At 35.8% G+C, this 27,038-nt stretch overlaps 1 protein-coding gene across 1 annotated transcript in view; it reads right to left on the bottom strand.

The window, feature by feature from the left end:
• KDM4C (lysine demethylase 4C) overlaps nucleotides 1-27,038 on the bottom strand; it is a 285,808-nt gene that overhangs the window by 82,361 nt on the left and 176,409 nt on the right. The window contains exons 13-17 of the mRNA XM_050912623.1: nucleotides 23,679-23,860; nucleotides 22,593-22,809; nucleotides 21,583-21,659; nucleotides 4,161-4,216; nucleotides 904-1,012 (exon numbers count right to left, since the gene is read on the bottom strand). Of these exons, the coding sequence (XP_050768580.1) occupies nucleotides 904-1,012; nucleotides 4,161-4,216; nucleotides 21,583-21,659; nucleotides 22,593-22,809; nucleotides 23,679-23,860 (641 nt within the window). The remainder of the gene's footprint in view (nucleotides 1-903; nucleotides 1,013-4,160; nucleotides 4,217-21,582; nucleotides 21,660-22,592; nucleotides 22,810-23,678; nucleotides 23,861-27,038) is intronic.

The following is a 27,038-nucleotide window of genomic DNA, read 5'->3' on the forward strand; positions in this document are numbered from 1 at the left end:
TGAAATGAAACGAAAATGTAATGAAAAGGTTAATAGTTCAAAACGAGCACGTACAAGGTCAGGTAGACCAAGAACCACTTTGGAAATAATGTGGGGCAGATCCAGAAAACTGATGGTATCTTTTCCCTAAGATTTTGAATGGGCCGCTAATCACTTTCTTTCTATCAGATGACATCACAGTGATGTGCACGCTGACAAATTAAGTAATTCACAAGTAACACAGCAAGGAAAATACTCTTACATTGCACTTACGCATATTTTCTGCTTGTGTACATCAGCCTTCTTGAATGACACTGTTATTCTAGATGTAACACAGGGTGCAACTGTTAGTAGCTGATGCACTTTTATTTATGTTTTCCACCAGCTTTTGAAATTCCTCAGGAAACAGGGTTTTTTTCATCCAATATAACGTGTGATCTGTTTTGTGCACATTTTTCAATGCCCGCATGGTAGAGATACCATGTAACAAACAGATCACACATCCTTTTACCTTCATAAATAGTTCCTTTAGGCAAAAATACATAATAAAAAGACCTCACGAATATGTACTGTGTAATATTCCACCATCTGTTTGGGTTTCAACACTTTCATCACCAATACAGTTCCAAAACTGAAACTTTCACAGCTGACATGGGTCAAACTTGTTATTCTTCTTTTGGGGCAGGGCAGGTTCAAACTCTTTTTAATAAAATAGCAAAGGCTGTTAACAGTGTTAATGAATTGCCATTATATGTCAAAAATCCCATCTTGATAAAACCCTGGTTATTTATTCCTTACCTTAAACATAGTTTACTGCTCTGTATCTGGCAATAATCATCACAATTCAGATTTTTAATACATTTCAAATATTGGAACACCTTAATAGTAAAGAATATACGAAGAATACATGAATATACTACTCACCAATTTTAATCTTTGCAAAGGTATTCTGCTAGTGTCTATCGGTGTACGTTCTGTGACATTACCAAATCTGACTTCTGGGATGGCAACTGCACATATTACATGTGCCCACCTGTGAAAAGTGGCAAGTCAAGAATACCACCGAAAAAACCCATAGAAATACAAGTGTTTAAGATGTTTCATTACTTGCCATGTGCTGTTTTTTTAAAAGGCTACCTTCTCTAGACACTTCCTTATTAGGATTTCCTAAGCTTCTTTCAAACATATTTAACAAACCTTACAACACTACCACTCTGTGTAAATATAATTTCAGACAGGGGTTTTATTGCAACATTTTTTTAAGCATCTTTCACGTTCAATTTATTAAGTGCAATGGTTTTGTAGTTATGCTATCCAGGTGCATATGTAAAGACCACGCTATTTGATTAATGTGCAATTTATCACCTACAGCATTTTGGATTAACATTACTCAGACCTGAGTAACTATTCTTAGGCAACACACACGATCACAATCAGTCATACATCTATCGAAGCATAAAACAAAGTATACTATCAAGACCTTCTGTTTACAGACACAAAGGCATAGAAGCAGCAAACCGATCAGGTTATCACTGTAACGCCCAACATGAACTGGATCCCCTTTAGCAGTGAAGGGCGCTGTCAAGTGCCTAGGACCAGAGCTACATGTAAGACTTCAGTGCAATTTCAGAAAGCTTGTCAGATGATGCTATGTGCTTCCTATACTCATCAGAAAGCACTGCTATATCCTCCAAATGCTGGTTCAATACATAGAACTCAAAATAAGAAAGGGTAAATGAAACAAAAAAGTCTGAAATTAATATTGAAAGTGCATATTATATAAAGTAAAAGAGAAGCTAATGACATTTTTATTAACCAAGAGTAGCCTTCTGAGACTACTTCTAAAATCTTTTTTGGGGTAGACAACTAGTAAATCTGAAGAAAGGGAAACATTTCCATTCCTTGACTCATATTTGCCTTGTTCCCTGTCATTCACTGTACATCTTGTCTCATCACTCCATTTGCTCTTTTTTGTAATCCCTGAATGCTTGCCTCACTCCACTTCCTCTGGATCTCCAGAGACACACATTATATGAGCATCTAAGCAGATTAACAGGAATGGGGACTGGAGCTAAAAGAGATAGAGGGTGAGGCAGCAGAACAGAAATATCTTCTCTTTCCTGCACGAGAGCGGTGCTATTTCAATAGCTCGTCTTTGACAAAAATATCTGGAAAAGTATAATATGACACACAGGGACTAAAAAAACCTGCTGTCATGTGATGTTAAAGTTGTCTCGGCCAAAATGTGAAATAAGAGCTGTATGTAAAGATGACATATCAATTAGCAAGTTACACAGTTCAGCCCAAATAAAAGCAGATAAAGCTTGTAGATTTATCATTTCATTATGGTGACAGTTTTGTTTATGTTCTAACTTACAGAAAAAAGTCTTGCTTTGAGACTTTTTAACTTTTAATAACACCGTTTTTCTTTTCATTGATGCCTGCCTGCCTGCCTGCAAAACTACATTGTCTTACCATCTAAGCTTTATGGGACAGAAATGCTATAAATAAAATGCCTCTTCAATAAATCTTCACCCAAACTTTTATACTCTGACACCTCTCAACCTAACAGGACTCAAAACAATTGCTGTGTTCTGCTGAAAGGAAGGAATCTCAACTCTCCTATATGGCAAACTGTTACACCCCTCACCATGTCTGATTTATTAGCTTTTAAATCTAAGTAATGCACATCCTATATCTCTAATCATTATGCAAGAGGGAAAGAAGGAGGGAAGGGAATGCACATGTTGGATTTTACACTTGTTGGAGAAAAAAGACATAATTGGAACATACTCTTCCGAAAACTCTCAAAAGTTTGGAATGATAGCTAATGCTGAAAGATAGGTGAAAAACTCAACAATGTGTAGCAACTGTAAGGTGTAATGGAAACAGGAAAACAAGAGTTGAACTACTTTTACAGAACTCTCATAAATCCATAACAGTAACCTACAGAGGGATATAATGCAAAACCAAATACTTTAGGTATAGTTGTGCAGAGAAAGTCACTTTCTGCAAACCTCTGTGGCTTTTTTTTTCTATGAATAAATCTTATGAAACATTTCTAAAACATTTTAATTCATCTACAAAAAAAGATGTACAAATTTTCAAACACGCAACATGCAATCCATCAGCAGCAAATATCAAAAGGCCATGATAAATTCTACTGAGATGACACTTTTGTCATTTTCTTTTTTTTTTTTTTTTTTAGTGAGAAAAGCAAGTAGCAAACTTAGGGGAGTTTAAAGCAGAATTAAAAAGCAGCTGAGAATTTTCATGCGTTGGTCAAAACCTCCATTAAAATGGTTACAACATTAATGCTTTCTGAATGTAAGATCTAGCCTGTGAGTTTCACATAAAACCTTCTCCTAGGGTCATGCAACCAATTGCAAACCATTGATAAACAAACTATTGCCTCGTAAGTGGAAAAAGAATGTTGCAGCTAGATCATCTCTTACCACTGTATTCCAAAGGGTTAAAGAAAGAGATCTACATGACATTGCTAAGTTACTAAAATAATTTAATTAATTATGAGAAGATTCAAAATGCATAAAGACTGTTCCACTATTGGGCTTGAAAAAATATTAAGGTGCAACATTTTCCATTTTATCTGTTAGGATTACTTGCTATAGTGTTCTGTCATCCAAATACAGAGAAAAATACTTGATGCTGTTAATAGCATGATGTCAGCAACAATACTATTTTTGACAGCGTATGATAGAAGTGTATTTAAAAACAACACTTCAAAACCTAAAATTATTTCAATATGATTCAAATTAATTAATTAAAAATATTGTTTCTAGAAGTTCAAAGGTATTGTATTAAATTCTGTAATCACAAATTTCCAGGACCAAAGAAGAAAATACACTTCACTGTTTGATAAGACCTGCCCATGCAAACAATGACAAATGAGCTCCCATTTACTTTCTTTACACAAATGCTAGCAGAATAAAATTTGGAACAAGTAAGTGTTTGCAAATACTAAAACAAATGTACATGTTAGCATCTAACTATTTCACAAAATGCCAGTGGCACATTTCAATAGGAGTAATTTTAATTCTGCAACAATTCAGCTTACAGGGACATTGTCAAGTAATAAGGTTTACAAATGTTTTGTACATGGGAATGGATTGGGAATAAAGTTTAAAACAAGCACATACAATCCTGAAGTATATATTACTTACTTCTTGTCAGTAGTTTGCTTTAATGCACCACCTCTCAAATTGCAGAGACAACATTCCTAAAAATAAAAACAGTGTAGAAAAAGGTGAGGTTTATTGACTGGTTACAAATCAGTTTATTCAGCTGATCTTAAGGATATGTAAATAGCTAATGTAATTAATTACTGGGTTACAAACTGCTACTTCTAAGCACTGCACTTCCGTACAGGAAAAACACAAGAATACAGTTAACAAAATGAGAAACAACTCAAATGAGCTAAAGAAAAATACATTTTAAGTATTATTCATAAACAAAGTGACAGAATCACTTTGAAAGTGATACTAAATAAAAAGGCATTTAATCAGTACTGCCACAGAAAGGCTGTAATTGCCATACAGATTACTAAGGTAAAACAAAGTAAAATGACACACAATTAGTTTAACAGAAGTTACTGAGAAACTGACTCACAAGCCATTGATCCAACTCAAATACTTTGAAAACCTGCTTGTTCCTGACAGTTCTCAAATTTATAAACCTACAGAATATGGGGCAGGTGGGTAGGTTATCCTTTCTTTTTTTTTTCTTTTTTTTTTTTTTGCAAAAGTGTCCTTTTGCTGCAGTACACCTTCACTGCCTTGATCTTCAGAAAAACTCCATCTGCTTTCAGGGCACTCAGCAAGGCATATTTCAGTGGTTCCCAGATAATATGCCAAACAGGGCTTTTCCTACCTCTACTTAAAACTGTGCCTTTGAACAGATACTCAGGCTTTTCTACTTTCCAACCCTTCTCTCTCTCTCTTCAGTCTCCTGTTCTGAATCTATCCTTTCCCTTTTTTTCTTTTTTTCCTTGTCCCTTCATAGGAACAGATGAGAAAGTGTTTCCAATCTTAGTTATTTTTCTTCCTGTCTCCATTTTTCTGGTCTTTACAAAGAACCAAATGCACAAAATGAAGTCAAGGTACCCTGTGCCGTATATCTATACTCAGAAAGAGAGCTTGTCTCCTGAACCTCTAAATTTAAGTTGCCCTTGCAGGGGAAAAAACAAACAAACAAAACCAAACAAACAAAAAAACCACCAAAGAACTGTCATGTAATACTCCAGTCTGATCTCATCTTAAAACCTCCAATAATGAAGATTATCAATGTCTGCCAGAAATCTAATTGAATGCTTTATTACATTTCCTACAAGAAAGACCTTTCCTAACTAAAAAATACTTCCTTGTGACAACTGAATCTTCTTTGCAATTCAAGCACATAACTTTTTGCCTTACCTACCAAAACCATGGAGAACAGGTAACCCATCCTCTTACAGAGTACTCTTTTAACTCTTTCATATTATTGTAGAGTCGTGAAGAAGAGAATTGAGGTTCATTACCCACAAGAGCCTTGGGATGGGACCTAACATGTTCCAGATCACAGTTCCCTTTGTAATGGTAAACACTGACTATTAAATCAGGAAACCCAAAGGCTCAGAATACCACTTCCTTCAGGTATTCAAAGGGGACTAAGCAGGCACAGGTAGTTTCAGCATATAAAGAAGAAAAATGGAACATAAGGAGGCCGCTATTGCAGCACTGAGTGGGAGCTTCAGCCTGTACTGTTTGTAACTTTTGGTAGCCTGTTCAACAGAGGAAACAGCTCAGATGGGGAAGAATACCATTGCATAGGATTTCTCCATTTGGCTGTTGGAGAATAAGTAAAACTGTGTCTTCCAGAACCAGCATTTGTATTCAATTAGCTGAATCTTTGTGAGGTTCTCTTGCCGCATCTTAGGAAACCTGCTCTTGTATCAAGCCCAACACAACAAAAAAGAAGCTCACTGGTGGTGGAGGGGCAGTGGAGAGAACAAGTAGAAGGGAGAATGCAGGAAGGAGGAAGGGATGGAAGGAGACAGGGAGAAAGGGAGGGAAGAAGGCAGGGAGGGAGGGAGGGAGGGAGGGAGGGAGGGAAGAAGGCAGGGAGGGAGGGAAGGAGACAGGAAAGGAAGGTTATTTCTTCTCTTTCTCCCCTAAGTGCCCACACTCTTGAAGGTAAAGCAAAATGGCGGGAGCCAGAATTACTCTAATACTATTTATTCTTCTACTTCTCTGTCAAAGAGAGATCAAGTCAATGAACTTCATGCCATTCTAGATTCACATGCCAAATTCAGTCTAATGTACCATCTCCTATTTTAGTTTCAAATCATTACTCTTTGAGATGCTGTTCAACCACTATACATAATCACCTCTTTCTTTCCTATACATAATTATCTTCCAAATATTTGTAGGTTCTTACGATATCCTAACCTCTTGATATTTTTTGCCAAGCTATACGTACTAAATTCCCTTAACTACTCTTCAAGGTGATTCAAATCATCTTCCCATTCTCTTTCTCTCTGTTGCCCTTCTTTGGATGTCATTAGGATAACGAGGTGCTGCCATCTACACAGGTATACCCTCAAGCTATGTGAAGAACCATTACTATCTTTCTTATCCTGAATATATTTTGGGTTCAAAAAAATATCACTCAATTAGAAAATTTACTGAACTACATATGCATGAGGTAAAGACTTTCCTAAACTAAATGCTAAGGAATCACATTATTAAGGCTTTATACACATTAATTCACCATGCTGAAATTATTCTGAAATAATACAACAAAAATTACCCTAAACAGTTAATGGGCACAGTGCACTGTTTCCAGTAAAGTACTGCTACAGTCATGGGAAATTTGCTTCTAATTGGCATTCAGTTCTCAAAGGCAAGCACTTACATGTGAAAACTACAGCATGAAACAGTCTGCAGATCTTTAAACCTACCTGGGAATCCTGAGGACTACCTTAGCACAACCACAGAGTAATCCTACAGCACCATATCCTCTTGAATCCGATCCACCTTAGAATCTTGCTTACAAATCAGCAAAGGAAAGATCTATTTCTTCAGCTCTTCCTTCGACTGATTTTGACACCCTGAGTGAATGGGTCATCTTTTCTGCTGTCAGTGTGGTTTATCTTTATAAACAGAGCTTGGCCACCATCATAGTGAGATACTGACCAACAGAATGGGTCCAACCTGCTAGTTTTATATATGACAGTTGGAGGTGCAACGTAAAAACAGTAAAAATAGATGGGTACACACCTCCATGACCACATGAGAGTAACAAAACAAATGAGCCAAGCAGCATAGAAAATAACACTTAAAATGGAACAGCCATTCAGGAAGAAGCAAATACCACAAATCTCCTAAAAAAGGAGCTGTGCAGGCCTTCTTGACAATCTGACCCCCAACTCATTTGCAGTTCTGCAGGAGCGTGAAGCTTACAATGTAGAGGTAGAATAACATCTGCCAACTGGGGAAGACAGCATGAGTCTGACTCAACAGAAATCTTGGCGGGCGAAAAGCATCATTCTCCACTTTCAAATGTAAAAGTTCAGTGGATCCCCCGCCTGTGGATCCCTCATGATTTTTTTTTTTTAATCGAAGCACTTTCTTCATATTTGCCATAAAAATCCTTTAACTGTCTGCTTTTCTGTTTTGCAAAATAACAGTGGGTTTGCTCCTATTTTATGAGCTTTGATGTTCTTAAGCCAGCTTACTTTGAAACTCATTACTTGAATAATAATGAACTTTTCCTGCTTCTAATAGGCATTTTTTACTTTTAAGGAACACCTTGATCTGATCATCTGCTGTGTAACTTATTAATGCAACTAGAGAGAGAGTCCAAGGCCCTAAAGAAGTTCCACAAATCAATTAAGCTAAAATAGGACAGGAAGAGACTTTATATAAGAAGATGTTGATAACAAATTTCTTCTGAAGGTTTACTGTCTCTTAACCACTGTAAAAATAAAGAATTGTGAATTAGACACTGCGAGGGGCAGAAGTCATAATCCCTATCTACTAACTGCAGAGCTTTCATACTAGGTTAAAAAAAGAAAAAGAAATTTTAAAAAAGAGGGAAAAAAAGGGGGGGGGGGGGGGGAGGCAGCCCAGAGAAAAGAGAAGGTGGCTGTAAATATCCTCATTACCAGCTAGAAAAAGATTTCCCCTATGCAGGACCTATAGGAACCAGATTTAATCCCTTCCCAAAAACCACCTATACAAATCTTTGATGAGTAGACAGTGGTGGTGGGTAACAATTGTTTACTGTCTGCTGGATACAGGCTATAACAACTTAGGCCCATAAGAACTAGAAAATCTCACCAGTGTTCACAGCAAACCTGGGTGGAAAGGACCACAGGCTTAAAGCCCATTAAATCCATTTTGTAAATCATGCCTGCATTGCAATATATTGTCCTGTATCCACACGACATGGCTATTACTTTACCTCCAGTTTCAACATACTGCAAGCAACAAAAACACAGGGGACCTGACACTTAGAAAGACTAGTATTCCTAATACAGGTATACCTGCCATGGATAGCAGTGAAACCACATGTACATTAGCAATTATTACCCATGTTCTCACAGAGAAAGAGAGAGTTTGTGCATCCATGTGTGTCTGCTGTTAGCCTGTGTGTAAAAATCAGGATAGGAATGGACTTCATTATAGAGCATCACCTTAGAACATATCCAATCTCTGATTCACTATTACTTTGCAAATCCTTTAAACAAGTAATTTTGTCATTTGTATTTGTATTAAATAATAATTTCTCAAGCATATTATTTTACACTTATCTAAATTAAATCTTAGACCATTTCAAATTGCTCATCTGCTTAAAAAATCTCCATAACATTCTAGAATTACAAAAGAAAACCCTCTTTTCCAGTATCTGTATAAAGTAAGACATCTACATATAATTCGCAAGCTTTAGCACACTAATGTTCACTTCATCTTTTAGCTTTTTAGCGGAGACGCATTTTTTTTCTTAACAATACTGATCAACATATCCCCAGTTTCTGGACTAAACAGTTCCCCTTGCTTACAATGAAACTGAATTTTGCAACCAGCATTCCTAATCCGGTTTATTTTTAATTTCTCTGTTTCAACCACTGCTAGAAACCGCAGCAAAAGGCTGAAGTCAATGTGAATTAACCGTGCTTCTTTTGGTACATACCTCCAAAAGATGGATCACCTTTTTTGGAGTGATATACCACTACTCAGGCATAACTGCATATTAATTATTGTTGCATGGATAAATACCATGCAAAAAACAAGCCTGTTCACTCATTTATATTTTAAAATGAATGCATTTGGTTGTCTTTGAGTATTTTTTACACTCTGCCAAAATTCAAATTAATATTGACAGTAATGCTTATAAAAAGCAGTTTTCACACTTCCATATTTGCATATTTACTTCATCAGCAATAGCATTCTGTATGAGAGAGGAAGCTGTCTGACACAGCAAGGCAATAGAGTTCAGCCAAGCCATAGCAGAAGGCTATATAGTAAATCATATAATAGTTATTCTTATGGACAAGTATGAACATGCCCCATATGATCCCCTTTCTTGTTGAACTGCTGTTTCTCCTTTCCTCTAAGACCCTGTAAATTACAACGGCATCTCCAAAGCCATTGTATTTATCGAGGTAAATGAAATATATAACTTATGTCAGTGGATGAAGACAGAGTAAAATAAAACATATGTTATTCCTAATGAATTTTGTCTGACACATTTTCAACAACTTCCTCGTAAAATGTAGTCTCCATAATTAACCTAACAATCTCTTCCAGCTCTTTGACATCCCTGCCATTAGGAAGTTTTTCATAACAGCTAACCTGAAGATTCCCTGCTGTAGTTTAAGCCTTTTTCTTTTTACTTTATGCATCATAAACATGAAAAACAGATTGTTCCTTTCCTTTTTGCCATTTTCCATCTATAGCCCCTTAGTCGGTTAAACAACCACAACTTTTTCACCTACTGTCTTCATCTGTGGCCATGTTTTCCCCTCTGAAATACAATGAAAGCAAATCCTCAGTGATGTCAGGCAAAGCATTTTTAGTTGATGCATCTTGCATCCTACATCTAGGGAGCTGTGTTCACACAGTGTTCACCTTTGGACAGCAGTGACTTCTTAAGCTCCTGCACTATCACCTTCAGGACCTCCTCTACAGTAGCAGCTGATATCATTGCTCCTCATTCCTTTGTATTCTAGCTTCAGTATCTTGCACTTTTCCCTATTTAATGACATCCTGTTTTCCAGAATATCTCAATAATTTATCAAGATCTTGTTCATTTCTGATCAGCCCTACTTCACAGGTCTCATTTTTTAAAAAAAAAGCTTGTATTCAGCTAACATCACCTGCAACAGCTTCTGCACAAGGGATAACTAGGCAGGCTGCAGTTGGTCAGGCCAGGAAAGAGAAGACACTATGGTGTTTGAGAGATGCCAGTAAAATCATGAGGTACTTGGAAAAGGGCTTGACTAAGTACAATATTTTACTACACAATAACTAGGTTGCTATCAAAGGAAAACAGAAAGCAGCAGATTCAAAACAAACAAACAAAAACATTCTTCACAAAGTATGTGACTGTTTGCCAGATGTGGATGCTAAAATTTTACACCAGTTGAAAAAGAAGCTGTGTAAGTTCATGGAAGAGAAATCTGACAAAGGTTACCTTTTACTTAATAAATACAAAGATACTGCCTTTGGCTAAGGCAGCTTCTTATTTGCATATTGCAGGAGATTGAGAGAGCATTAGGGAATGCTTGCCCAAGACTCACATTCTTCCCCAGGTCTGCATTTCTGGCTGTGCTAGAGAATGGAGAACAGGCTAGAATTGACCTCGGTTTAATTCATTATGGAAGATCTTACTATTCTATGTAACCTGCCATTTTACAGCTTTACAAAATACATTTAAAAATGTTTTAGAAAAGATACCTAGATATTAGGAAAATCCTGTTACTTGGCACTGCTAAGTACACATTGCAATATACATCATATATAATATACATTTAATTTAATTTTCATGTGCTTGTAAGGTTTGTGATTCTGAAAAACAGAATGCATTCACCAAACTTTATTACTATATTATTATTATAAAGTTATTGTGATAACTTTATTATCACAGCTTTATTCAGCAGTGATGCCAGAATGAATCATTTCAAGTAAGTATACATTTTGGCTAGCAGTTTGAAGCATTGCAAGCGTTGATAATGTCTTCAGCACTAAGTAGGACACTATTTATCCAGTTAACAATATATTTCCACTTTTTTTCCATCAACTATTTTCCCTGTGTGTCTATTGACTCTGAGTAGTGCCTAAAAGCACTCAAAAATCTAAGAAAAGTGGTTAGGACAGGGGTTTTTTTGGAATATTTCTAGTACGAGCTCAGAACAGTTGTTCTCAGTTTTAAGAGTCAACTGCTACAAAGCTGTGTCACAATAATTCTTATTTACCAGTCTCATTCAAAAGTAGCTAATTAAAACAGACATCTAATCCTGAACTCTGCCACAGCTAAGTCAAACAGATACAAATTGTATGGCTAAGGCTGATAAACATCTTCTGTTTTCTTCAAGCCACTCTGGTGGGTTTTTCAGAGAGGAACCTTTGAACTGAAAATAGATAGCCTTAGTCTTCCACCTTCTCTCTCAATTGCCCTGTAATGCCCAAGGTCACACTTCCTAATACTATTAACACAGATGTGCATTTGGATATGGTATTGCTGCTTTTTCGGCTATCTCATTTCCCCAGCTTATTTATATTTGTGTCTATATTTATCCTTGTGTAAAGAGAAAAGGGTGGTGTTTCTCTTAACACGTCTGAAAATGTCATTTTCAGCAATGGTCCACTAATGAATATTTTAATGTTTCCACACCAGGGGAATAATTTTGAGTCAGAAGATAGCTTTTGAGATTATTTAATTTCAATTCAGATACCGTTACTTTATCCCCTTCAAGCTATTACCTTAAAATTAGCTTTTCAGAGACAAACTTTCATTTTCCTAGAGACAAAATATTCCTAAAAATAACAAATTACAGACAAATTGAGGGTTGTGTAGTAAAAGGATTCACTTTCCTGTCTGGGAGCACCATTTCTTAACAGAGTTGCTAGATGCTACCATTATAACTCACAATCTTCATTTGTATATAAATGCTGTCAAGCTTCCACCACCATCTGCCTCAACAATGCTACAATTTTTACTAATAGGAACTTTGAGAAAAGCATTTCAACTTTTTTTTTAGAAAATGTTACAGAAAAATCTTACTCTGTCCAAAAGAACAAACCATTATCAATTCTTTTAGCATTTTGTAGATGCTTAAATTTCACACTGATTGAGGAGGCTGAGTAATTCCATGAAAGAGAAATCCACCATGGGTTAATATTTATTTAATATGTAGACACATCTTTGGCTGCAAACTTAAAAGTAGGTTCTTGAAAACTGAAGGTGGCCACACTTCTGCTATGGATGGACACTTCACTCTTTCAGATGCATTCAAATCTGTTCAAGACATCCACCTCTGGGAATTTAAAGTTTACAAATCATCAGCGACTGAATTGCCACATTTTAGTAGCCTAATCCCGCAAACTTTCAGTCTGCCCTGCCCTTGGTTCAGCGATGGCCAAAAAATTCCTTACAATTGCAGCTCCCAGGTCATGCCAGGCTGAGGCAACAGTATACAGAGCAAGTAGTCTTTTACCGTGCTATCCATGATATAGTATTATTGAGAACAGTGATCTGCAAGAATGCAAAAAGCAGGAGAGAGTTGGCTGGGATAAGAAGACTTGGAAAAGGACAGGGAAGAGAGGTGAGACAGAGAATGGGAGTAGGGAGAGAATTCTGCAGCCAGAGAAGGAATGGGAACTGGCAGGGCTGAGACTGAAATAAGAATCAAAACACTCATTACAGGTAACTGGATTAAAAATAACTCCCACACTTGGCAGGGGGGGTGCTACATGTCCTTTCTGACTAGAATGTACATATCCTAAGTAAAAAACACATATAAAGTGTGAAAGGGAGACTGTTGCATCATTGAATATGAAATACTTTCTGTAATAGTGGTAATTAGTCACTCAGTTTTAGAAAATGTTCACAGTAGAGCATCCGAACAAGAAAGATTACAGACAACTTCCCCTTTGAAGAGAAGTCAAATGGAATGAGATTAGCTGTTTTAAAAAATAAATAAATAAGCATTGAAATTAGGTACAAAATACGAAACTGATCATTATTCCTGCAAAATATAATGAGACTGTGAAAATCACTGCCAGAGGATAACACTGAGGCTAAACACTCAGCAAACACACAAATAAAAATGGAATGATGGTATGTCTACTGATAAAAAATATGTAGGATTATTCCCATTATTATAAGACAATGTTTGGAAGTCACAGTAAATACTAGATCTAAACTTGAACATCTTTAGATGAAAATTTGTATCTTCAAGAAAGCAGCCTAGCACCAGCTGTGCAGGGCAGGATAACCTGCTACTGGCTATTTGCAGCTTTTTTTTCCCCTCGATGATTTTGCAGCTGTACTCCTGGAGATCAGATATGGTCTTTGGGGACAAATTTAGATTGGACAAGGCTGGTGGAGGTTCTCTGTCCAATTCCAGCTCCAAGCAGGGCCAGATTCAAAGCTGCATCTGACTGAAATCCTGCTTCACCCTGCAGGGAATGGACAACCCCTTCTTTGGTAAGATGAGGATACCCACACACCTGGAGGTGCCCAAAGCTATCAAACATTTTCACATGGATATCAGTGGCAAAGGTTGACTCGGTGAACTGCAATGAAGGGAACCCAAGGTCAAAAATGCACTTTGGGTCTGAGCATTATGGCACTTAGGTTAAAAAGATATTTTCCAGGTTTAATGGTCTTCAATTTGGTTTCTGTGACAGCATCAGGGAAACTCAGTATTTACAAACCTGTTAAAATATGTTGTATCAAAGACTGGTTTTTAAAAGCAATACATATCCTGTTACTAGACTAATACCAAAACCAGAAATAAATATCATGCTCCCCACCTCCAAGTCCACACATGGTTACCATCAGCATTTATAAGTAATTCTCCCAGTAAGTCACCTTTTTGCAGAGAAGGTTTGGGAAAATCCAGATTTTAAAAATAAAAAAACAAACAAACAAATAAATAAATAAAAATCAGGCCTTACTTTTCTGAAAAGAGAAAAACACAGAAAACTTAAGGTTTTAACCTTTCCTGCTATAGCCAGATCTTCATGCCCAATAATTTCTTGTTATTAACAACATCCAAACACTTTTAAAGCTTGGTAGCAAAATCAGTCTGCAAATTAAGACACTGTATACCAACTCACATATAGTGAGTTAATTTTAGCAGTTATCAGGCTCTGAAGACAGGAGTTTATAATGGAAATGCTGACACGGTATCAGTGAGAATGGTACCACTATAAAAAGATTGTTCAAAATCATTATTTTCAGTAGGGTGAAATAGGGCAGTTTCTGAGCTGGAATGCAGAAAGCTCTTATATGCCACCTTTCTGATGCCTTCAGAAAAAAAAAAAAAGAAAAAAAAATCCTTCAACTGATGTAATAGGCTATTCTAGCCACAAAATAAAAACAAACCAGAAGTCTGAATATCAATAGTAAACTATAAAGCATGAAAAAGCTCATCTACAGAAAAAAAATTCTGCTGTTTAACACTTGCTATTCAACATAGGATATGTTCTCAAAATTAGTGCCAACTGACCAGATTAGATGCTAAACTATTTCTGTAGTGCTATGGAGGGTTAGAATAAGGTGTGAAAAGTCATGCAGCTTCCTTAGTAGCCCTACTAACAGCTAGCTTACTATGAAGTAAGGCCACTGAAGTGCATTTACTTGTTTCCTTACTTGCTCTTCTTTCTAACTCTTCCCTGTCCTAAATCCTTTTGTCCTCTAAATAATAGATACTTACGTTTATGTACTATAGCTACTAGGTGACCACATCCTTGCACATTGTACAGTACGCTGCATTCTCTATAATGCCAGTCATTATTCTTCCTGACTTCACTAGCTTTCTTTAACTGAAGCATTTAAGATTAATGAGATGTTTGTTCTCAATCAGGGCACTTTGTATGAATACAGTTACACTTTCAGGAGCCATGCAGATGACTTATTTAATATTATTTGATTTTTTAATTGTTTGGGAGATTGATTTATGGCTATTTTTTGTCTATCAGCATAGACAAATTTGGTATCACTCTTCTCTTTTGTCAATAATCGTTATCAAACAGGACCTACCGCCTAGTAGGATATAAAGATCTGTTATGTTATCATGGATCCAAGTGCATCCTGGAAGGTGAAAATTTGACATAAAATATTGTAAAGCATACTACTTCAGCTACTTAGAGACACTGTAACTGCAAGAAAACAGTATGCTTTTGAATCTCAAAAGCAGTTTCCTCTGATAATATAAAATGGAATCTCCATCAAAGAAAAGTCTGGGTCTGTAAATCTGGTCCATGTAAGCATTTTTCTATTTCCATATTTTAATGATGTTCATAGTTGGGATTCACACATAATACAGTTTCATTTAGCTATTAATGCAGCTCTCCTTTCTATAGTGCTCTCATACTTCAGTGCTTTGCAAAATCCTACTGATATACAAACATTTAGTAGAGAGCAAATTTTCTATAAAGTTAACATAACTGCCAGGACTTTAAGAAAGTATCATTTAACACAACTAAAAACAATACTTAATTGTGTAAGCAGAGGAACGAGAAGGAACTTTCCCTCCTAGGAAATGAATTCTGTTGAACCAAGGTTTGTACCAATGTTTCATAACTTCCACTTTATTCTCCACTGCATAAAACTTTTCTTTCTCCTTGTTTTCCAATCAACCTTCCCTTCAGGATTTAAAGCCTTATCCAGAAGGGTATTCCTCAGATAGGTCTTCTTCAGCTAAATCTCCTCCTTCTAGGAATCAATGTGAAGAGGAAGGAAAACAAGTTCAGACATTGAGGAAGTTGGAGTTTCAGGAAATAGGTATCTTCTGATAATTAAATCTTCTCATTTTGTGCACTTTTCTGACGCAAGAATTGAGTTTTTGAAGGCATGTGGATATAATTCCCACAGTGAGTCAAATCTCAGTTTCACATCTTCTGCAACAGCTGCAGTTTTTAGGAATGCTTATCCTGAACAAGAATTTAGATGAATATGATTTTTTTTCATTTGTTTCATGTAGAAACTTGAAGTCTGAACCGCATTAGTTGGAATGTAAAATACACTCATTCTATATTCCCTACAGTAAAAATAAAGGTCGTGCAAATAAGTAATTTTCTTCAATTAACGTCTCCCTCTCCAGAGAGACTTACGGTACTACACAGCAATTTAAAATACAATTAAAATATCATATGTATAACAACAGATATAGAAGAATTTATACAAATTAAAAAACTGATTCATAAAAGAAACATGCATATAATTCAAAGGTAGCATAAAACTTTCAGCTGCAGGTTGGCACGACTAACAAATTACAGATTTTCAAAAGGGAGAGTAGTACTCTGGGCAGCAGTATATTCAATTAAGTTGTCTTTTTTTATAGATGTACAGAAGATTGGTTAAAAGAGAACCACATTTATCTTAAGTATAATGTTAAGATTAGATAAAAGTATTGTACTATTTTGAAGTGAAAGCTGTTAGGATAATCTAAGGTTATTGTCCAAACTCTGAAGAGACAGAAACATGATCCTAAAATGACAAATAGGACTCAAATAAGTATCAGCAATTCTTAATCACGCTGATGTCAGCAATGAGGTTCCATACAAGCAAAAATACACTAATAAATTTAAGTTGTATATCAAACTGATAATTTTTTCTCTGAAGAGAACTACAGTCACATTGCTTTGCAATGAACAATACTGTTCAAACAGTCAAAAGAGAACCATAGAAAAAAGAAACCTCAGTGTCTATTTTATCCTTCTGCCTCACGGCACGATCAATTCTTCTTCAACTATTCCTGACATGTTTGTCTAACATGTTTTTAAAAATCCTGAAAGAGTAGATTCTACAAAATCTCTATATATCCTATTCCAGTAGTTCATTATTTTTAGAAATAAAAATTCACAAAATTTCCTGGTATTAACATAAACTTCTGCTGATGCAGTTTAAAGCTGCTACAAGTCATCTTGTCCCTAAAATGAGAGAATGACAATTGATTGTGTTCCTCTTTGCCATACACATATAATTTTACATGAGAGAATGCTACTTACTTCCTTTCTCTCTTCCCCTGGCTATACTAAGAAGGATAATTCTTTTCAATTCTCTCTTATGGAATGATTGAGGTCTATCAGGAATGATTAAAATTTTGGTTTTGGTTTTTTGCAATTTCAATTGCACCTCTTGTTTTCTTCCATCCCATTCAGGCTCATGTTTTTTTGAACAACGTGTGTTCACTGTTAGACACAGTTCTTCAGCTGGGCTCTCATCAAAGCTGAAGAGAGCAGAAAGATTGTTCCATGTGTTTTTCAGGCTTTACTTCCAGTACAAGGCTTAAACATCCTGGTGTGATGTTTCAGGTTCTATAGAACTGATGACTTACATTCAGTTTGTGACCAGAGTGGTCACAACTGCAGTTGGCAGCAGGAGCTACTGCTTAGGTAGGGACTGCCATCTTATTTGTGCATAACTGATAACTCCTCTCTAAGTATTGTACCTATCTCTGTTGAATTCCATATGATTTATTTTACACCATTTCTTCAATACAGTAATATTATTATTGTCCTATAAAATAGTAGGATCCAATCCAAAACAGTAATTGGATCCAATCCAAAATAGTAATCCTAACCCAAATTAGTAAACCTCAGCCTACAAAATGCCCAAGGTCCTTGCAACTTACAGATAATGCATCAGGAATGTTTCTTATTAATCCTTTCACTCCATTGAAATATTGACATAACTGAAGAAAATAAAATTTTGAGTAATACCTGAAACACACCTGACAGTTGTGAAAAAGCCTTTGATACATTCTGTAAGTTTAACACCTTGGTAGCTTTGCATGAAGTATACTCCCCCATCTCCTGCACAATCATCTTAAACGACTTAAAGTAGACCAGTCTAGATTTCCATGTGTGTTCCGTAAGGAGATGAAAAGTAATCAGCAAATGATGCACAGAACTTTATCACTCTCTTAGTGATTTTAAGAGTCTGATGAGAATGATGGCTGGTAGCCTGAGATACTGAGGGTTGAAAGCAAATCCATACTCTTACATGTTTGGCAACTATTGATTTACAGCATATCTTTTCTGTCGCTTGAATATCAGAACTTAAAACACTATCAAAAGCGTCTGAAAGTTAGGATGCATGAAATCTTCCCTATTCCCATGAGCTGTCACAGCAAAAAATCAGTTGGCTTGTTCTTAAACACATACCTCTTTGTACTCTCTTATTGTCTTGGTGTTTAGAAATTGATAGATTCATCATTTGTTTAGTATTTCTCTTAGAATCCATGATAGGTTGACTGCCACATAATTCCTTGGGTCACCCATTTCCTGCCTTTTTAAAAGGCAACATTACATTTTCCAGGCTGCTGGCACCTCACCTAAGCTCTGCAAACTCTCAGAGATAAGCACTAATGGTTCTGAGATTGCTTCAGCATCTCAAGAGTTTTGAAAGACCCTACTATTAAAAAAGAAAAAGTGAACTGGGTATACGTGTATATATACAGGTATGAGTAAATAACAGAGCATTATTCACATCCCCGAAACTGTTGGATTTTTGTTCTTTAACTTGGGTAGCAGATGCCTACTATCTATCACTCCTACATCTTTCAGCTGACAATGAACAGTTCACTTTGACACGTGGACAACATGTAATAACAAAGAATAAAAGATAGCAGATTATGGAGGACAAGTTTTAAGTAAATTTAATACTAGTGAGGTCTATTCAATCTTCAGCATTTCATTAGAACTTCCCAACTGAACGACAACTTATGACATTAAGAATGTGAACTTTATTCCACAAACATATCTGAATGAAGAGCTCTCTTGGGGCATACGTTCATTTTACTCAGGTCACCAAATCAGAGCTATAGAAAGATGAAGCTGTCAGCATTAATGATTTAGCTGTACAGTAATCGATACACATACAAAATCACAGCAATTCAGTTAAATATATAATAGCCAAAGCTTACATTAAATAAATTGTCCAAGTGCGCAACACATACTGTCTAGCCTTTGCACAGTGAAAATGGTGCTCCATTTCACTCCTATCACCTTCTTGTTACCTAACACATGAAATTCCAGAAATCCACTAAGTGTTCTCTCCAGTTCCTCGAGTGTGCTTTTGCAAAAATCCAATACTAAAACCTCTTCACATAAAATTTCCATTCAGTCATTTTCTGTATGTTTTTGATATCTCTTCCACTGCTTCATCTCATCTCCTCAAATAATTTGGCCAAAAAGTACTTTCCCTAAAATTCAGATCTTATTTTCAGAAACTTACATGCATCATAACAGCATATAACTAAACCTATTCAGTAAAATGTGCATAGTTCTCAAATTAACGCTGTCCTTGGGTGTGAATTTTTCCCCTAAAACTTCGTCAAAGAAAAATCCCAGTCAAGTCAAGCTTTAACCTTCTCCCCAACATTTTCCTTTTTCTATATTACCCAATTCCCCCTTTATTGCCCCATAGTGAACGTAAATGAGTCAAGTCAGCCACTATCTCACTATTTTTATTCTTATCTTTCACCTACTGCTGCGCTATCTGAATGTCCTCTTCACTTCAAGAACATTTGTAAAATAACCTTAAAACCCCAGAACAATTTTAGAATCCTTTCTACAACAGAGCATTAACAAATTGTAAGACTGTATTTTGTTTTACTATTTTTCAGTGACTTTTGATTTTAAAAAATGTAGTCAAAAGACAAAGACATTTATTTTTGACTAAAAAATAGTCAAAAGACAAAGACTCTCTCCAAATTTCCCCTCAAATGTGTTACTGTCATATTGCAGTTAACATCAGAGTCCAAGACAATGTTCTAATTTTCAGTGTTTTTAATGAAAACACCTGATTCAGTCCTATTGTTGTCATACATGGTATTTCATGAATAAGAATGTTCTCCTTAGAATTCCCATACTTGCACATCATAGCTGTTATCTCCCCTGAAAAGAAATTAACAAAACTTTTTGATAGAGCAGTGGAGCTTTCTACCCCTGTTTGTTTAACTGATAATTAGATTCTGAGTTAATGGCAACCTGTTACTTGTTACAACAGACAGGCTTTTCCCCTCGACCTTTCCCTGACTCTAGAACAGCAGTCACAAAAGTAGTTCAGGAGATCCTGAAACTCATGATTGTCTGATAAGGAAGCTATAACAAGGTTTTCTGGTTACCAATGACAGATGAAAATTGGATTTTACCTAGTAAGAATGCCTTTCCTACTAAAATGAGAACACATTACAGAGATAGAAATTGATTCAATAAATATTTTAATAGCTATTCCCTGAAAGAACACAGGACTAAACATTACAGATGGACTATATTTTTGTAATAAGCAGTTCTAAGTCACTTCTTTCCTTTTGTTTTCCCTAGCTTAGGTAATATGTGGATTAAAAATACCAGTTCCTCTTTTGTTTCCTTAACTCTTAGCATTCACAAAAGAACCTTAAAATGTTGATAGTGTACAAAAAGAAAATCAAAGTGTTTATATTTATTGTCACTTTCACTTTGCTAATGCTACAATTGCGAATTTCTTACAGGTGACTTTCATAATTGCAAGAAGTGATGTTTGACAAAGCGATATTGTATTTTCCAGTAATTTAAATTCTCATTTCTTTTTCAACATATCTAAAAATGTTATGATGTCATTTAAGGATTTACATTTTTAAGGCATCTGAAATACCTGCTTTTAATTCAACAACTGAAGAAAAGCTATGTTGCCATCAAAACTGATTATCACATTTCCTCAAGCTGTTTTAAGGAAAACAAATATTAGATGACTTAAGCAGGGCAACTGATAGATTGGTGAAATGTAAAATTTTAAACTGTTTTTTTTTAAATGAGTATATGTTTAGGGATTGTATGAATTACTAATTGCTTGTCTATTTATTCCTTGCTGTATAAAACTATTTTATACTTTTTTAAAAATAAAATAGGCATTTAGGAGCTTCACAAGTGAAATTTTTTTCTGCTTATACAATGCAGCAAACCTTGAATGCTGTAAAAGAACAATTTCATTCTTGACTGTAATTTATTATTCTCTTTCCCTTTCTCTATTCTCCAGCTGCTCACATGTACATACCAAAAGTCTAAAATATTTAGAGGAAATCTCATTTTTTCTCTCTCTTATGTGCATTTAAATTTTCAGTTGTTTCCTTGAACAATGTTCTACACACAACTATATTCTGTTAGCCAATCCTTTTCTTGAGAGTATAAACCTACTCCAAGTTTGTCTATCAAAATGCTATTATTTTCACATTGAAATCAAATCGTATTTTACAAATAATTTCTCCCCAGCAAGTGTGTGTTCAGAAAAAATACACAGGCTACATTCCACATGCAATCATGCATGTGCTGCTTTTTTTTTTTTCCCTTAATCTCTAATGTGTTAGATAACTAAGCAACGTCTGAAACTTACAGCTGTCCAGGCTTCTCTTCTGCATCGAGAACACAACCATTCATTATGGATTTCATGAGAAGGAACACCATAGCAACCTAGAACAAGAGAGCTGGATTGATTAATATATTCTGCCTTTCTATCTATGATGTCATTCAATTCAACTGTGTATAAACACTAGTAAAACACATCTGTGACGAAGGAGACTTTTCCAATCTAGACTTACTGCTAATTCCATGAAATACATAAATTAGACACACAGACACTCTTCCCAAAACTCAAAAAAAAAAACCCCAAACAAAAACCCCACCAAACAAAACCAAAAATCAAAACAAACAAAACAAACAAACAAAACAACCCCCAAACACCCAAAAAAACAAATCCCAGGGAATTTCTTATTTTCTGTCAGTTCCATAGCAAATCGTCAATTCTCCCTGCAGTAAAAATGTACAGTTTGAATTAATGTACTGACATTTATTCTATGCAATTATACCACACTTCCATGTAAGAATTTCACATGGACTTCTTAGAGTTAACTATTCAAGTCCCACTGTCTGTAGAAGATACTGCAGAAAATCCATGCATTCATCAGTCACTCTTGAAATAAAAAAGAATGCAAGGTAAAGGAAATTACTGCATACCTAGTCAATAGCAACACTCACAAGTCTTTAAATCCAGCAGGATTTCACCCTGACTACTTAATAAGGACATACTAACATCATACAGTGGTTTAAAATATAAGAAGTAAAAGAGGAATTTAATAGCTCAGAATTGAAACAAGAATCAGAAGTTTGTGATTATTCAAAGTTCACAGAAAAGTTAATTCTTCACTATTTTCACAGCAATCATTAACAAGTAATAGAAAATGTAACATAGTTTTAAAAAAAACTTAGCCAGTTACTGAAGCATTACACATGGAAATGTTCTTCAAGTACTTTTAAAGACATACTAGAAGCCTTGTTAACTATTATTTATCAATAAAACAAAATTTGAAATTACATTCCTGCCAACTGAACAATTAGTTTATTTACTTGCATGAACCCGTACACAACACTTTGCACAGGAAATCAGAAGACTTGTTCCATCTTCTTCGATAAAGGCATTTGATGGATAGTTTTCAGTGTTTTCTTCACTATAAATAAAACACATCTCTGGAATAAGAGGTTTAGTCTTTTCATTTTCAGCCATCAATGTTTCTGCTGAGTTTGCTTCCCCGAAAATAGGACTTTCTTCATCATGATTGTCTGGCTGGAAAATAAACAAAATTTATATTTAAGTAAAAGAAAGGAGAGTCTTACTCTTCCTTTTGATAATGATGAAATGACTTCTCCCCTCCCAGCTCTTGCGCTATCAATGTAACAGTTTTATGAGAAAATTAACTGCTTCTAGGTATTTATCACAGTCATTCTATAGTTCCTTGATTGTTCAAATAACTGTGAAATCTAGAATAGCACTCAGCCTGCAAACTAGTGTTACTGCAGCAGTGTTCAATGATACTGTACCTCTGTTTCCCTTTGAGCCCTTTAACTGGGTCCAGTGCAATAAAAGTTTTCTTCCTAGTTCCCATGCTGAGGGGATTCCAGTTTAACAGCTTCAGAATTTATACCATAGTACTACGGCAGCATTTTTAGCTGACATTTGACACAGGAATTCCACAAGCCAGTATCAAACAGTGCTCTGCATTAGACCATTTCTATAGGAATATTATTCCTGAGAAGGCCTAAGTACTGTGAAAACACTCATTTCTTCCACACTGCAGGAAGGAGACATAGAAGAGGCTCCGATAAAAAGCATTTGAAGGTGGATATATAAGGAAATAGCTAAAAGATACAAACTTATGTGGATTCGCCACCTCAAAAAGTGTAACTTCAAGGGCAAGCACACATACACTAACACTAATCCTACATAAACCCTAGTAGAAGGCATACACTGTCTGCAACCAAGGATAAACACAGGTGAACAGAGTATCAGTTCTAATTTTAACAATAGTGAGTTTATTTACTTCTCATACAAATCAAATGCATAAGCTTATCTTATTTCTAATTTACTGGAAATGAAGTAGCTGGGCAGCTATTTCACACTTCACCTGGAGATGGAGTTGTTAGGATCTTGCTTACCTTGTAGTATGGCATGAGAAGAGTGCAAACGGCACAGTGTGGTTCCTTTTTTGCACAGGCTGCATTGTATTCTTTTTCAGCATTGAAATTGGGTACTCTTGTCTGCCAAAGGTAGACCAGAGGCCTGGCCCATGTCTCTGTCTCTTGAACTTTCTCTTCAACTAAGGTAGTCTCAGACAGTTCTTAAAGAAAACAAACAATTTGTTACACTGTAGTCCTGGAATGAAGACAACAATGATTTTGTCGTGTGTGCTAATAATGAAGATAAAACAATGCTATCAGAAGTCTGTGTGTGAATACACATGCAGAGGTCTAAAAGAATTATGCATCAGGACAAGCACACAAAAAGTGCTGTGGCACCTGTGTCATGAGCTGACTGCTCCACATACAGCATAAGAAAGTATGCCACTAGCTCTACTGTTTACAATTTGTATTCATATCCACAACATTATGTCTCACTCTTCCACTCCTTAATTCCTCCAGCCTCTACCCTCTATCCCTCCATGCACTCTGCTCTGAATTCCTTATGGATGGAACATGTTGCATCCTGTCAAGCAGCACCGGACAAATCACTCCATTCACCCAGCATGGCACCTCTGAACTCGTTACGGAAGCTGACACTCATTTTCCAAAGTGAAAAAGAGACAAATGTTATAGCCAGGGAGCAATGGGGAACAATCAGATCTAAGATGCAGCTGGACATGCATGCTGGATCCCCCTAAGGAAAAAATTACTTGGTAATATCAGTGATCTGTTCTGGATGTTGTAAAAGTTTGTTTTACTTATTAGCAGTGTTTCCGTGCAGGACTCCATAAAGCTGACTTTAGGAAATTAAAAGCTAGAGAAGCTGGGAAATAAAATCAGACTGAAACTCACAGAGAAATAGCTTATTCAATAGGAGTAATCTAAAAACGTAGTCATTTGATGTTGAGAAAGATGTGGAAAAGGGAAAGCTGTGAAAAGGAGACTGGGTGTAAAACCCTTGCCTCAGTGAAACCATTAGCATAATTATTAATTATCCAGTTGTTAACACCAGAATTTCAGCCTAGTCACGTGTTTGAGCTGGTTGGAAACCTCAAGATATCTTCACAGGCAACCTAGTGACTTTGCCACCTGCCAAATATACAGATTATGAGGAGGGAAATGTCTTTTCATTCTAGAAAGGAAAGCATTGCTGACAGGAAATGTTAAGTATGTTTTTCTGAATTGGGTCCTTATACACTGCTCTGATTAATGATAAGGTCTGTGGTTCTGTTCATTCAAGTGGACAGTGCCTATTAAATCTTTCATGATCAATGAGAAGGCATGTAGGTGTCAATTAGAATAATTAAAATAATGTGAATGTGGGAACGAAAATGTAGAAAGTTATTGAATAGGACTTTCAGATAACAAAAAAAATGTCTATAGCTTGCAGTCCTTTTCTAATGATGTATTTAGGAAAAATTGTTTATTTCAGAAGAAGAAAATTCCAACAACAGAGAAATGTTTAATGAAGTACATTAAGCTGAATCATCACATTCCTTCAGCCCATGACTGCCTTCATCCACTTTACGAAAAAGCGGAGGCTTTATGGGTCTCGTCCTATGATAAATTGCCACATATTGCTACAAAAGCACTATAAAGTTGATAGTATTTTTATCAGTGTTGAATAAAATATGGATTAAAATATTTGTCTACAAGCAAGCCAAATGTGGGAAAAATAAATTAATTAATATATCCTGCATGTGAATTTTATTCCATTTTTTATAGTTTCTCAAGAGAACTAGTATCAATTCAATAAACATTTGCCAATAATCCAGGTAGAAGGACAAATACAAAGCATCTGCAAAAAAGCTGTCACCAAGTCAATATTCAGTAGCAGAGCTTTATGGTGAATAATGTAGCTGCAAAAGAATAGCAGTGAAGAAATAGCTGAACACAAGGAAGAGATGAAAATATAAAATGCTGGCATCACTGTTATAGCTTTCTGAACTACTTATTTTTTAAGTTAAAAGCTTAACTAAGCTTTTAGTTAAAAACACTCTGTCCGATCATATTTTTTCTATTGCTTGCAATTTTCCAGAACTGTAAAATAAACAGCTCTGAAATCTACACCTCTAGTTCTGTTTCTATCTATTTAAATTTTCCCTTACAGAATGCTCTCACAAGTGGCTTCATCTTTGCTAACTTATTTTCCAAATTCTTTCTTTGACATTATTTTCTTTTAGGAGCTTATACTGCCATTATTTTAAATATTTTCATTATAGTTGTGACCTCACAGAATTCAGGGTTTGATTGTGCCTTATGAAGAAAACAAAGAGCAACACAAAATTTGTTGTGAAGGTTTGTAACTTACATCTTCCATATCTATTATTCACGTCGAAACTGACATCCTTTGATCGCACCACTCCTTATCACTGCTGAATAATTTTCCCATGAGGGGTGAAGTCTTCACCCTGAACCTCAGCCTATTATGCTCCTCTTTAGTCAAAAATCTGTCTTTGGATTTCCAGCCCTGGAATCAAGTCTAGGACGATAGCTCTAGTTCTCTCACATAGTACTCTGGTTTCCCACTGCCTCCAGCACATTGCTGAGTTCATGACCATATTGGTTCTGCTTTTGATGAGAACAGTATTTATATCTTAATTACATATAAACTCCACCATTTCAGTTCCCTCCTGCGTGATCTTTACAAATCCCTTCCAGACTGAGGGAGTGAAAAGAATGCAAGAGCCAGGAATGAAGCTGGCAGAACTCTTACAACATTTTGTTGCTTTCAAGAGCTTTGTATTTATTTTCAAATCTCATTCCAAATGAAGTCAGGGACAAAGTGTCAAATGCAGATGTACCGGACTGCATCTTTCACAACCTCCAAAAAATTTAACACTATTTTAATAAATTTATTTTCTCCTTTACATTATGTTTAGAGCAACTACTTCCAGTTACTGATTGACTAGAAGCAAACCTTTCTCATTTGCCTCTAATCTCTAACATCTCTAATTATGCATTCTATCTCCTTTGAGGTATGACTGTCTTTTCAATGCTCCTTACTGCAGTCTCTAAGTGTCTTTGCATAAACTATGGCACCCAAGCTCTCTGATGTGATCCTCCTGCATATTACACCTTGCAATCTCTCATTCTTCTCCACCATAACAAGCCCAAAAGCACAGCCAGGAAAGGGAAAATATCCCTCCTTTCAGAGGGAGACTAGCTAACCCAGTACTTCCTAAAGGAATGTTACACTAACAGTATAGTTATACTATACTATGCTATAACTAAACTATAGTTATACTAACAGTATAAAATTAAGACTAGACAGAATGGATGTTCTTAAGGGATATAAGCTTTGATCCTCCGTTATCACTAATGTATGGCTTGTGA

The sequence above is a fragment of the Gymnogyps californianus genome, chromosome Z, assembly GCF_018139145.2.
Source record: "Gymnogyps californianus isolate 813 chromosome Z, ASM1813914v2, whole genome shotgun sequence".
In the NCBI taxonomy this organism is placed as follows: Eukaryota; Metazoa; Chordata; class Aves; order Accipitriformes; family Cathartidae; genus Gymnogyps; species Gymnogyps californianus.